The sequence below is a fragment of the Aulonocara stuartgranti genome (assembly GCF_965226115.1).
Source record: "Aulonocara stuartgranti genome assembly, chromosome: 4".
Taxonomy (NCBI): domain Eukaryota; kingdom Metazoa; phylum Chordata; class Actinopteri; order Cichliformes; family Cichlidae; genus Aulonocara; species Aulonocara stuartgranti.
In genome coordinates, this window is record NC_138942.1 from 8364580 (window position 1) to 8377199 (window position 12620).

At 40.1% G+C, this 12620-nt stretch overlaps 2 protein-coding genes across 2 annotated transcripts; both read right to left on the reverse strand.

Annotated features, from left to right (window-relative positions):
- Window positions 1–397: 397 nt before the first annotated feature.
- Window positions 398–6773, reverse strand: LOC309705910 (cytosolic 5'-nucleotidase 3-like). Its single transcript, XM_082531985.1, has 9 exons — window positions 6244–6773; window positions 5175–5267; window positions 5009–5078; window positions 2826–2872; window positions 1731–1816; window positions 1566–1655; window positions 1309–1471; window positions 1028–1228; window positions 398–954 (listed from the first exon to the last, which is right to left on the reverse strand). Exons 1-9 carry the CDS (start codon window positions 6388–6390, stop codon window positions 850–852), a joined length of 1002 nt encoding a protein of 333 aa, XP_082388111.1. The 5' UTR covers window positions 6391–6773; the 3' UTR covers window positions 398–849.
- Window positions 6774–8620: 1847 nt separating this feature from the next.
- LOC309705564 (kelch-like protein 11) lies at window positions 8621–12513 on the reverse strand. Its single transcript, XM_082531489.1, has 2 exons — window positions 11923–12513; window positions 8621–11720 (listed from the first exon to the last, which is right to left on the reverse strand). Exons 1-2 carry the CDS (start codon window positions 12384–12386, stop codon window positions 10136–10138), a joined length of 2049 nt encoding a protein of 682 aa, XP_082387615.1. The 5' UTR covers window positions 12387–12513; the 3' UTR covers window positions 8621–10135.
- Window positions 12514–12620: the final 107 nt, after the last annotated feature.

The window sequence follows — 12620 nt, forward strand, 5'->3', positions numbered from 1 at the left end:
GAATCTCCAATATCAAGTCAGTTTAATTACTGTCAGTCAGAAAACGTACAACTGCATTTGGGACGTCCAAGCTTTCATCCTTTATCAACACAATGTCATATGAGTCAACCCACTGTAAACCATTATTATGGCAACCAGCTCTTCTTAATACTTACTTTGAGTTAAGGGATGAGAGAGGTGAACAAGAGAGTGTAGGCAGGATGGAGTTGGTGGAGAAAAGTGTCAGGCGTGATTTGTGGCTGGTCATCATCGGAGTGAATGGATTAAACATAGTATTGAGACCTGCTATGATGTTATGTTTGGTAAGAGAAGTTTGGAGATGAAGTTAGAGAGGCAAAGTTGAGATGACGACCACTGTAATGACTCAAGGCAGAAGTCGAAGAAAGAAGCAGCAACATAATTTTTTTTTTCTTTTATTCCAGACTCAGATAGACAGAAAGCATCAGACCGTTCAGTGATTTAAAAACACTGAACCTAAAGTTTAAAATTTGTAGCAAAACATAACTACTTTATTAACTTTTTATTGTATTTCTTGCTAATATTCTCATAATTTCAATGTAATAGTTATTACAAATTACTGACTCTAAATATAGAAATATGTTTTCTATCTTTTCTTTCCCTGTTCCTAAATGTATTTACCGACAGGCCACCACAAGATGGCACTGCAGTGCTAAAAAACAGTGTCTGTTTTCAGATTACAATTCACCGAAAAGGTGCTTTTTTTGTAAGAGAATGGAAGTCGTTTTCAGAGCAAATACTAGGTCAAGTACCGCCATTTATGTCAAAGTTTGAACAGTAGACACACACATGCAGCTTTTAGGCTACAGCTATCAGCTGAGGTAGGTCCAATTACTCAGTGAGAAAGCGAATAACTGCATTTGGAACATCCAAGCTTTCATCCTTTATCAACACAATGTCATATGAGTCCAGGTATGATTGTTTCCTCTCCTCCACCTGTGGAAATTAAAAAATAGATAAGTATCAATTCGCTTTAGTGAACATAACTGCGTGCATGCTTTTTGCTTACCTTGTCATTAAGGAAGCCGATCTTGAGGATGTTCTCCATGTCCTGCACTCCATCAGCCATGTTCAGATCCCCTAGAGAGTCTCCTAGTAGTAGCACATTTGTCTGTGTGCGCAGCTCCTGGAAATGTCCGGTGTTGAGCAGCGCACCTTCCCTTTTATTGTAGATGTGAATCAGTTCTCCTTTGAAAGCCTTCAGCACCCCCTGTGCAAACAGATCAAGTCAAATTATTATTTAAATGCCTGAGTGGAGGTCAGGTTATAGTATGTGGTGTGGCTACTCACAGACTCATCAAAGTCCATGTAGTTGGAGATGACCTTGACATTAGGGTGGAAGACCTCAGTCTGGCGTATCACCTCTTCCAGGATGTCTCCTATTCCAGCAGAGAAGATGAGCAGGGGGATGCTGTGCTCATGCAGGTGGTCAAAGAAATCCTTGTAGCCGTCCCTGTTAAAAGACATGAAAAAGAATCCACATTAGCTGCATTACAAAAATGTTTTCAACATTCAAGAACTAAACAGATCTTCGGGGATGCTCATACCTCAGCTTGGCGTCAGAGTCCCTCACCGCCTTGGCTAACCCATCTTTCTTAATTTTCTGATTCACCAGCAGCTCGTGAGCCTTTGTCCACCTGAGATACAGTCGAGTTATTAAATACCCTTCCAACACTGTTAAACACAAGTCATAGCTCTGTGTACACACTCACCACTCCACCATAAGAGGCAGCTTCTCCTCTACTGACAGCGTAGTGTCGATCTCTATGGGGTAGTATTTGTCGAGCAGCCCCTGCAGCTGTAGAGGACATGACAGTGTTATAAAAACTGATCAGCAAATATCACAATTCTTCTAGAGTTGGCAAGTCTCACCACCACTCAGCAGCCATCTGGGCAATGCTTCTGGATAGTTATTTGGGGTGTTATTTTAAACCCCCTGCATGAATGAACAGGGAGCAAGCCTTCAGGTTCAATTCAATTATCACTACATACTTCACTTTTATTATTCATGTGCAAAGTTCTTTTTTGTCCCTGGCTCAGTCCGGAGTGTTGACCAGCTTACTCATGAAACACTAAACAAATGTTGTACTTACTCACCTTTTGGATACAGTAACTTTTATTTGACACAAGAAATACCAGAATGCCTGTATCTAATAATATCCATCATGTATTGGTCAAAAATAACCCTTTTTCCTTTCACGCCACATCCCTTAACTAGCTGTCAGTTTTAAAACCAATATTTCTGAATGCTCTCATCACACTCACAAACGATGAGCTTGCATCATAATTATTAAATATATATAGTTAGGTATAAAATGATGTTGTTAATCACTTAAACTTTGTAAAAGATACCATGAACATGTTATAGATGAGCTTATAAATCAAGAATAAAAATCGATATCTGCATTGATAAATGACATACTAAGGCGGATTAATTTCAGTAGTATTTTTAAGTACTTACTAATACCTTTCTAAAGCTTAACAGTCTGTCATGATTTTAAAGTGTTACCGTTTCTTCTTATTCTGTACTGTAAACCACTTTGTGACTTTTATTGTTGAAAAACACATTTTTAATGTGCAGCATGTTTTCCTGATAATATTTACACAAAACTGATTAACAGGCATAGTCTAGGTTGTGGACTGCATGCTTCCATTTCTCCCACCACACAACAATTTGGGAGAAAACTCCTCATCATACTTTAATATATAATGCTGCTTTGAAGTGGACACTGTACTAAAACATGCAGTGTTAATATAAAAGCACTATAAAAAAAAAAATTCAATCGTAAACTAGAAGTTTTGCCTACCTTTTTTTTGCAATCACTGGAGATGACATCACTCCTCTCAAGAATATCTGCAAATACACAAAATGACAGTCATGTGTCTTTCAGCCAAAACCTTTTATATGCATGGCGACCTCAAACTACAAACAGCTGACAAATAAAAACATTTTAAAGACCCTGAATTGTGGTCTGTGAAACGTATAAAAATACTGAGTAGGCTCAAATAATTCTAATTTTATATGAAGATAGAAAGAGGGAAAAAAAGCTAATTGAGTTCTACATTTAGATCTACGGGAAATGCACCAGTATATATATGACTTTAGCATAAGCATTTTTTCTATTATTAACCATGAGTCAGTGCCTGATCGAGTCTACTATTACTGACCAAGGACATATGTGGTAGGGATCACAAGACCAACCTACCCTACATCCTGATCCAGACTTACCCTAAACTTCACCTTCAATTTATCCAATATAGGCTTGATTCCGTTCCATTAAAAATCTCATCATCCACTAACTAGGTTAAGTGGCCTGAGGTTTTCAAACCCCTCACTACAAAGATGAATGCACAAAGATGAATGCACAAAGATGAATTCAGTGGTGTAATAAGTGTAGATATGGTGGTATTATCTTTCATTCTCAACATGTGTTCAAATGCATGTGTGGCGTACACACCAAGAGAATTGTACATATCTGAATAAAAAGCTATGGGGGGCTTTTTGCTGGCATGGCTTTTGTCCTCTTATCCTCTTATAATGACAAAAGTTCCACACCCTTTCTCTCTATTGTCTCCCAAGAAGAAGTCATCCATATTGGAAGAGGAATTACAGGCAGAGCTATGGCTTTCACAGTCACAAGATCTCTACCCAGCTGGAGACCTGCTGAAAACTGAGGCAAACAGTTTCTCACCATTTTAATGTTAATACCATGTCGTTAAATGCAAACAGTCCCCTGTAGAGGCTTTTTATTCTCTCCATTCCTTATCACCACTTTGGCTTGGAAGGTGTTAACCTTGATTTTGTCACCTGTCTAGACTCTTTCACATCTGGTCTTTTATCACTATTGTATCTCTAAATACTGGTACCCCCATGGTCATTCACCAGGCTTTTGTGTCTATTCTTCTCCTTATGTAAATAGAGAAACCTCCACTTGTTTCTGTTACCCCCTCTGTTCTGTTCCCTTTCCCTGGAGTTTCCTGCAGAAAAGTCTTTAAGAAAAACAAAACAGTCTCCCCCCTTTTCAAATAAAGATTTCTCTTCTGAATCTCAGACTAAAGCTAAACTTTTCCATTACTTTGTAAACTTTCCCATTTCCAAGTGCTGCTTAGTTTACAAAGTAAACTTTTCCATTGGAAAAGTTTTCCATTGGAAAAGTTTAGCATGCAATGAATAATGTCCATTTGTTGTTTAAGGCTTGATAATTCAGATTTATACCGTTGCTAGATCCTCTTTAAAAAATACAAGAAATCTTGTGTCTCAATATTTTACTTTCTCTTTGACCATTTGACTGAAATCCGCAGTTGCCCACAGTTAAGCCAGAGAGGTCCAGTATACAGCATACATATATATATATATATGTATAAAGACATTATTTCAGTTTGTCATTTAATTTATTTAGTTGATATATGTTTTTAATAGAATTCTCAAGCATTTGTGTTTTCTTGTTTTTATGAAAGGTCATCTAATACATTTGGTAAGCACTGCAAACTGTGTGTCTGAGATCACGTGGGGAATAGAATGGAAAAGATAGAGTAATGCCGATAGTATGTTCATTTGGATTCATCAATCTGAGTCCCAATTAAATGCTAACTTAGTTTGCATTAGTTTGCTTAGAGGAAGTTCCTCATTCGGTCCTGATCACCATTTTACTTTGGAATGTGTGAACCTTGAGCTTGTTACTTGTCTAGAGCCTTTCACCCTTTGTAATTGTTGTCTGAGTCTTTAGATATCCCATGGAGCTGCCTGACAATCTTCAACACCTTTTGTCTCATCTTTTGTTCTTGATATGTAAATGTTGCCCTCCAGTGGTTTTTATTGCACCACCCTTGCTTGGAAACCGTGTGTATAAAGAGCATTCTTTTAGAAGGTTTTGTGTTTGTAAACCCACTGTATGTCAGTGTAGTTCATAAACACACTACCCCTGCAAATGCAGGGTAACAGAACATTCGAGTTATTATATATAGTTTGTTGTACTTTGAGTGTACTCACTATGACAAGTGGGGCATCTTTTCCCATTGTATTCAAATCTTGTAAGGGTCATGTCAAAATCTGAGATCACCTGGATCAAAAACGAGATAAAAATCATGAAAGAAATAATATTCTATTTTCTTACAGGGGTGAATATGTTTATAAGAGGAGTGAGTGATGTGGATACCTGCAGGGTTTTGGAGCCAGCCTTCTGCATGGACTGCAGGATCTCTTGTACCCTGTCACGGTCCTTCATGTGCAGCTTGGAGAACTTTTCAATCTGTGCAGGCAGAATATATGTTGATGAGACAGATGGTGAGGTGAAGTCCAGGTGCTGATTATAGCATGTGTAAAGCTCAGAGTTTGGCTAAATTTAATTGACAGTAGTGCAATAAACACCAGTCCAGCAGGATAGGTGCTAAAATCAGGTTTTTAATCTCCTGACTGGTGAGTATCAAACACGGACAACGCTGCGGGATTAATGCTGACTCTGCAGTTCTCACATGAACAAAAGCATTCAGAGGAGAAAGCAGTAGCATGTTAACACTAAATTCCTTAGCCATAGACTTTCTCTGGCTTTAGCTAGCTGGGAAAAAAAACTAACCAGTATAGAAGTATGCTTGAAGGATTTGTGAAAAAACATACATTTTTAAGCTGTATTTTCAATGAATTAACTCTTTTTAAAATGTGTTTTATTTTAAACAAAACGAAGTATATATAATTGAAATATGTCAAATACTAAATAAATAGGTAAGTCGGAAATACACGAGGCAGACAAGAGTCCTTGTATTTGAAATTAAACTTGTGTGTTCATAACTTCCTGTGCACCTGCTTAAGCCCCATACTGTATTATTAGGAGGAGCCGCCAAGGGTAGAATGAGAATTAACAATAAATGAATGAAAAACAAATGACATAAAAAAAGATCATTACAAAAACAAAACAAACAAACATAACGAAACGAAAGTCTTACACTCCTCGCCACATGCCACATCAACAGTGGGGGGTTAGAATGGGTACTCATATTGGTAGTGTTTGGGATTGGTTTTTCACAGTTTGCAGTCATATACTTTAACTCTCATGATCATCCTGTTTGGATTTCAGTCTGATTTTATTCTCTATCCTAAGCTTAGCTGGACTGTGAGACTCTCGACCGACGGTCACAGCGTTGAATGTCTTTGTGTAATATTTCAATTAGCGAGAGTCTGGTATCAAATGCGGAAACGTTATTTTCTATTGATAAGTGGGTATCGCTCACCTTTTGGAAGAAAATCTCGAATGGTGTCAATTCAGAACTGTCCTTTTCTGTCATTTTTGGTGAATCATTACGAGGTCTTTTGGACTTTTGTGTTTGACTGGCAGTTTTACGTTTGGTAGGTTGACGTTTGTTCTTGTTTTTCCTCATGGTGAAAATTCGGTGTAAAAAGACGCCAATGAAGTCTTCCTATTCACCCAGGTCAGTAAATGGTGGAGATTCCAGGATTTTGAAGAGAGACTAGTCTTATAAGTAGATCAGAAGTTTTGTTTAGGTTCTAGCTAGTGTATGCCGCCATGTTCAATCTCACAAAGTCTCACGAGAGTTGCGTTCACAGGTACATCCTCACGAAAAATCCGTTAAGTCTGATTTTTTTTAAAGCCTCCTATCGTGAGCTGTCAGTATACGCTTATTATTTATTCTACACGGCAACAGCAGATCTGTTTCGTCTTGAATTCCTTTGCTATTTTTTGTTTTTCTAACACAACATCACAGCTGTCCGCGATATCGCATTGCCTTTGACAGAAAGAGCATGCGCGTTCTAAGAGGCTACGTTCCCACGCTGCAACGTGAAAGAGCAATGCAGAAGATTCTAATGATGCCTGCTCATAATTTCATCAACGTTAAACTGTTCGGCAAATGAAGGATTTCTGTTTCATATTCAATAGATGAGACATGACTTCTGCAACTGGTCAGTGTTTTACGCACTGCTTCTTTACAGATAAACTACACAATACATTTTAAAAATAATCACGCGTTTATTCTCAGTTTACTATCTTCAGAATAATTTTACTGGTATAGTAATAGAGTAAGTTGTGGCATATACTTTAGCTGCTCCAAGGATAACATCAGAGTCTGAGTTAAAACTATATTCATATTCTAATAAATTATCAGAGAGGTGATGTTAATAGATAAGTGTGAACTGGAGAAAAAGTACAACCTCTGAAAAGAGGGCAGAAAAACAAAGAGTGCCTTAAAGAAGATTTCTGCCAGCTATTTTTGTACAAATGTAACTGAACCTCATGCCAAGTAATAAAGGGATAACATGAATTCAAGGAAATATGAACTGAAATATGAAATATGATTATATCTCAGTTATATTAATCATCCTCCCATTCTCAACTAGAGCATCATGCTCTAAATAATTCATAAATAACATGCCTGTTTGCTTGTTGTTGTTTTGCATTTTTCATCTCTACATCAGTCATATGAAGTAAGCGCTGTTGATGAATACACTATTAAACTGAAATCAGTTTGTTGTGGGTAAAGCCTGTGGTGACGTGAAATAGTCAGTAAATATAAGGAGTAGAAAGTACAAAGGAATTAGAAGAAAATAAAAGTCTAAATGTATTCCATGTCCAGCAGAATTTTAATACTGCTTTACTGTTAACAGCATCACATTCTGCTAAAATCAATTGGTTTCTGTTTTGTGAATAAATTATTTAAGGCATCCTAAATAGAATAAAATGGGAATACACACTACACAAAACACCGACAGTTGCAGAGGTCTTGTCTGATGTATTGAACATGAAACAGGTGACTTACGAGGTGATTTAGTCCAGATGCTGGTGTCACAGGTTAATCTGGTTGGACTGTCACACAGCCCAATCACATCCCCTCCATCTAGTGCAGATAATATAAAGTATATGCTTTAGTTGTAGTGCCGACCATTCTCAAATCAAATGATAGTTTGTGGGGAGAATAATGATGACAATAACGTTTTCCAAACAGTATATGAACAGGCATCGGCGCGGGCACCAGCTAAACTAGCACGCTTTTTTTATTATCCAAAATAAATTAAAACAGACTGTTGCGTCGTGTTAAAAAATCAAAAGGCAAATAAATGCATTTGTAAAGACGAAATATTTATAGATTTTCCCGGTTGGTCGTTAGTAGCTCCTAAAGAAGTGTACGACACATCTGTTTGACTGTCACCAGCGAATCTGAGACACCACTTAATCTGAAACACCAGTATTGTCGTTACTGTCGAGATTTTTGGTGACTATGAGATTTTTGGTGACTATTTTACGTGGTAAATAGTTAATGTTAATGTTAAACAAGACTGAAATATGAACTTCACTACGTGTTATTAAAATGGTTATAATATTGCGAATTAAATAGCACAGTGACAGAGTTTCAAGGGTGTAACTTCTTTTTGAAACCAAGCAAAAAAAAATTACCAGTAATTTAACATAGTGTTAGAATATTCATGCTACATGATTGAACAGTTTTCCTTTCATAAATGATATATGATTTCCCCTCTTAAAATGCCAAAAGAAAAACCAATACTGTAATGTTTCCCACATTTAGCTCTCTGTCAACTAAAATAACTGACTTTTGGACTGTACACAATCCAGTAATGCAATGCAAGCAAATGTCTTACAAAACAACTTTAATTTCAAGAGATGACATTAGCATTTCATACATCCAAGGACACAAAGTGTTGACTATCACATGCAAAGCAAATTACATAGCTTATTTCAGTTAATATTTGCAGTGCCATTTATGTTAGGTCATAAAGTGGAAATGAATATCATTTCTCCGCTCCGTAACCCTATACTGCTATAATTAGCGCTGCTTGAATGGGAATTTCTGAATGTCAGTCACAACACATTCATAAAACAATCCCTTTTGTTTTAAAGTTTTATTCCTTGTTTTTCTCATTTCTACGTCTCTTTGGCGGGTAAAAGGAGTCTTCCGATAGACAGAACTCCAATATACACCAAACTTTTACAAGACATTTAATGTTGGAAACTAATCCACCAGCAATGATAACATTGTTGTTTCCAAGAAGATTAAATCTCACTGACTCCAAGACAGCTAAAACAAAGCCTTTGCAATATACAATCAGCTCGTCTGATATGAAATTAACAAAACAAGTCAAAGTGCAATGGCAACTTTTTAAAGACTTTAGAAGTTAAAGAGTGGCGTTCCACAGAAGCTTTTCCCATTCTTTGCAGAGTGATAACCAAGCCCTACACATCCTCCCACACTCATACACAAAGATTAAATATGTCTTTGTTGAATGAATGGGAATGCACTGGGCAATAGATAACCAAAGTGCAAAAAAAGGAATGATTAAGCTGCTGCTGCTGATTGGTCCTTAATGCAGTTGCAGAGCAGATTGTTTCAATGTTAGCTTACTCAAAGGAATGATTTCATTGCATCTTATCACATATTTTGGGATATTACGGTCCTCTCATCTTTTCACCTCGTCGGAAACTTGGAGAAACATTACTATTGTTACATGAGCAAGAAAAGTCACACAAATATATAACTGTCTACAACTAGTCTACAGGATTTTATGATTAACAACCTCCTCGTGTTAATTCATATTTAGTTTTTGTGCCTGTACAGTAACAAGCAAAGCCGTAGTAACAGAGCAGTTAAGATACAAGGGGTTTGGACCGATTGTCACAGTGTTACAATGGAATGAGAGTTCATTAAGAATGCAGGAATGCAATTATTACTAATGCCACGTTGTCTTCCAGTACAATAAAGGAATGTAAAATATCCATAGAAATGTATACATATACAGCTTTTATACTATTTACGTATAAAGAGATAAACAGCCTCTTTATCAACATAAATGGCTAACAGATATTTAGTTGTTGGCTGCACTATAACACTCTTATTCACATATTTATAATCACATCCCTCCTCACAGACCACCAGCAGGACAGCACACACCTGCCCACATATTTCATGGCTTTCCACAAATGAGCCAATAACACAAACACAGCATGAAAGCTGATGACACACAGTTCAGATTAATGAAATCCAGGACGAGAGCAACAGGACCTGCTTTAGTGAATGACTCAAGGTAGAGGACAATGGTAGCTGCATTGAAATTGGGGTTTGCAGGAAATCTTCGGACAAACTCACAGTGGACAGTTCAACACTCTATCTGCGACTGGAGCTGCCGGCGCAGGGTGAGAGTGCGCCGGTGAAGCTGTTGCATCTGCTGCATGCGATCTCGCTGGCGGGCAAGGTTCTGGGGCATGGGGTACCGCTGGCAGCCGTACAGGAAGCGGTACGGGATGCGGACGTGGCAGGCAGTAGCTCGACAACGAGGCTGAGGCATGGGTGGCAGCAGCATCCATCGCTTCCTCTCGGCGCAGTAACGATAGGCCTCCTTGCGATACTGCTTGTCTACATCGTCGCTGTTCTTCCAGCCCCCGATGATGAAAACATCCTCATCAAAGTGGCAGATTGCAGCACCCTCAATGCTGGTTACCTCTGGTGGAAGGCTTTCTAGGATCTCATCAGAGATGCGCACACTAATCTTCTGCCTGGCAACCTCATCCCGAACTGTGTAGCTTTTAGGACAGCAGGAGGCTGTGTGGTAGAAGTTAGTGGATGCCACAGCCATCTGGAAGATACAGTAGTTGTCAATAAGAGGCAGGGAGTCAACATCCTGCCACTGGCGACTCTCTGTGTCATAACGAGTGGTCACCGTCTTCAATCCGTCATCATTATCTGTATCGACGGGTGTGCGTGCTGTGACATAAACATAGCGGTCCTCCACACTCACTGCCTTCACGTCTCGCAGGATTTTGGGAGCAGATTCCAGATTGTGCCATTTGTCCTGCTCTGGCTCATACACACTGACATCCTTGAAACCCGGGCTGAAGTTGCCATGGCCACCAATGCTGTATAAGATATCCTTAATGCAAGTCAGGCCAAAGGAGTGCTTGCGTGTGGTCAAGTTGCTCACCTGCTCCCAGGTGTTACGATTAGGGTTGTAACGTTCCACAGTCTTAGCGAAGCCTGGCTCCATAGAACCAGCTACATAGACGTGGGACTCTGTGGCAGCGATGGCGTGGCCATCCAGATGGTTATGGATGTGAGGCAGATTGACCCAACGGTCCTCATAAATAAAGTAGCCCACACATTCGCTAAGGTAGTCGCCTCCCTCCGAAACTCCACCTACTACCATGATAACGTCCATATTTTGACCAAAGCGAGGCTGAAAGGAGGCCATGTGCGAAGACCAGAACTCCATATCAGCCGACTTGAGGTTTTCAAATCTAATAGCATGGCCCTCTACTGCCTCCGACACCAGCCGCAGGCAGGCCTCGTTGGATGCCACCAGTCGTTCATTTTTCACCACTCTGGTCAGGTAGGTGGGCTTGATCTGGGGTAGCCTCAGGAGACGAAACAGCTCTTCAAAATAGCGGCTTCTCTCCTCTGGGTTCTTCTGCACCCACTTCACCACAGCCTCAAAAAGCACTTCCTCAGAATCCACGGTTATCTCTGCATCTGATAGCCAGTCACGCACCAGGTGAAAGGGGAGCGTGTAGAACTCCTCATCCTGGATAACCTTGTGGAAGTTGCGGCGGATCATGTCTGCAGCCCGCAGAGCCAGCTGGTCCAGGGTGTACATGTGAGCCAAGCTGTGGACGGCCACACAGTTGGTCAGACTCAGCTTCTTCTTAAGGAACTCTCCACAGAAATCTTTCAGCTGCAGCAGCAGGAACCTGACAAAGTAAACAAAGGAAATACAGTAAAGATTAGACAATAAAATTTCCTGCCAACTACATAACAGCATTCTGTTTACTCTTCTTTCTGCAAGCAGTGCGCAAAAACAATACTTCTACGGAAGGCCCAATGCATAGCATGCATAGTTAATTCATCTTTCTGAAAGAAAAAAGAAAAGATGCGAAATTAAACTGATCATACCTATCAGCCAGCTCCAGAACTTCATGCACATTGCAGGTACTGACGCGTATTTCTCCCGTATACATATATTGGATAACACTCTCCACCGTCTCGGGGTCCGGCCCCAGCTCTGAGCTCCACTCCTTCATCTCCACCCGTCCGGACAAGGACTCGGAAAACTGTCCCCCCAGCAGTGGGGTGAAGTAGTCGGTGGCCGCAGCCAGGACAGACCTGTGGGCTGAAAACTCACAGCTCTGGAGGCTGCCCATTGCCGCCCCGCTGCTGAAGGCCAGCGTCACGTCGCAGAATAAGCCCTGCTTCCTCTGTTCGTTCTGCCGCCGCGAAAGCTCCGAGCAGTGGGAAGACGAGGTGAATTCCTCGGCCTCTTCCGCGTCTCCGTCTCCAGCAAGCGCACTGGGCGTGCTGGTGCCGCTGCTACCGCTGCTCCTGGTGGAGTCCTCCGGGTTGGGTGCCGCCGCTGCCATTCTACTGCCAGCACTGGAGATGAGCAGTGGTGGGAAATGAAGTAAACTAGCTAAGGAACGGGGGAGACATATAAGCGGAGAACAATGAAGTGCGTTTCGTATTCGTTGCGTCACTTCCGGGGCGAAAAGGGGAGGGTTTACTTTTAAAAAGCCGCTTCAAATCACCCCTTTTTTCAGGTTTTAGTTTAATTTTAGAAGAAAAGACCTTAGTTTAAAATAAAAAAGAGGTTATTT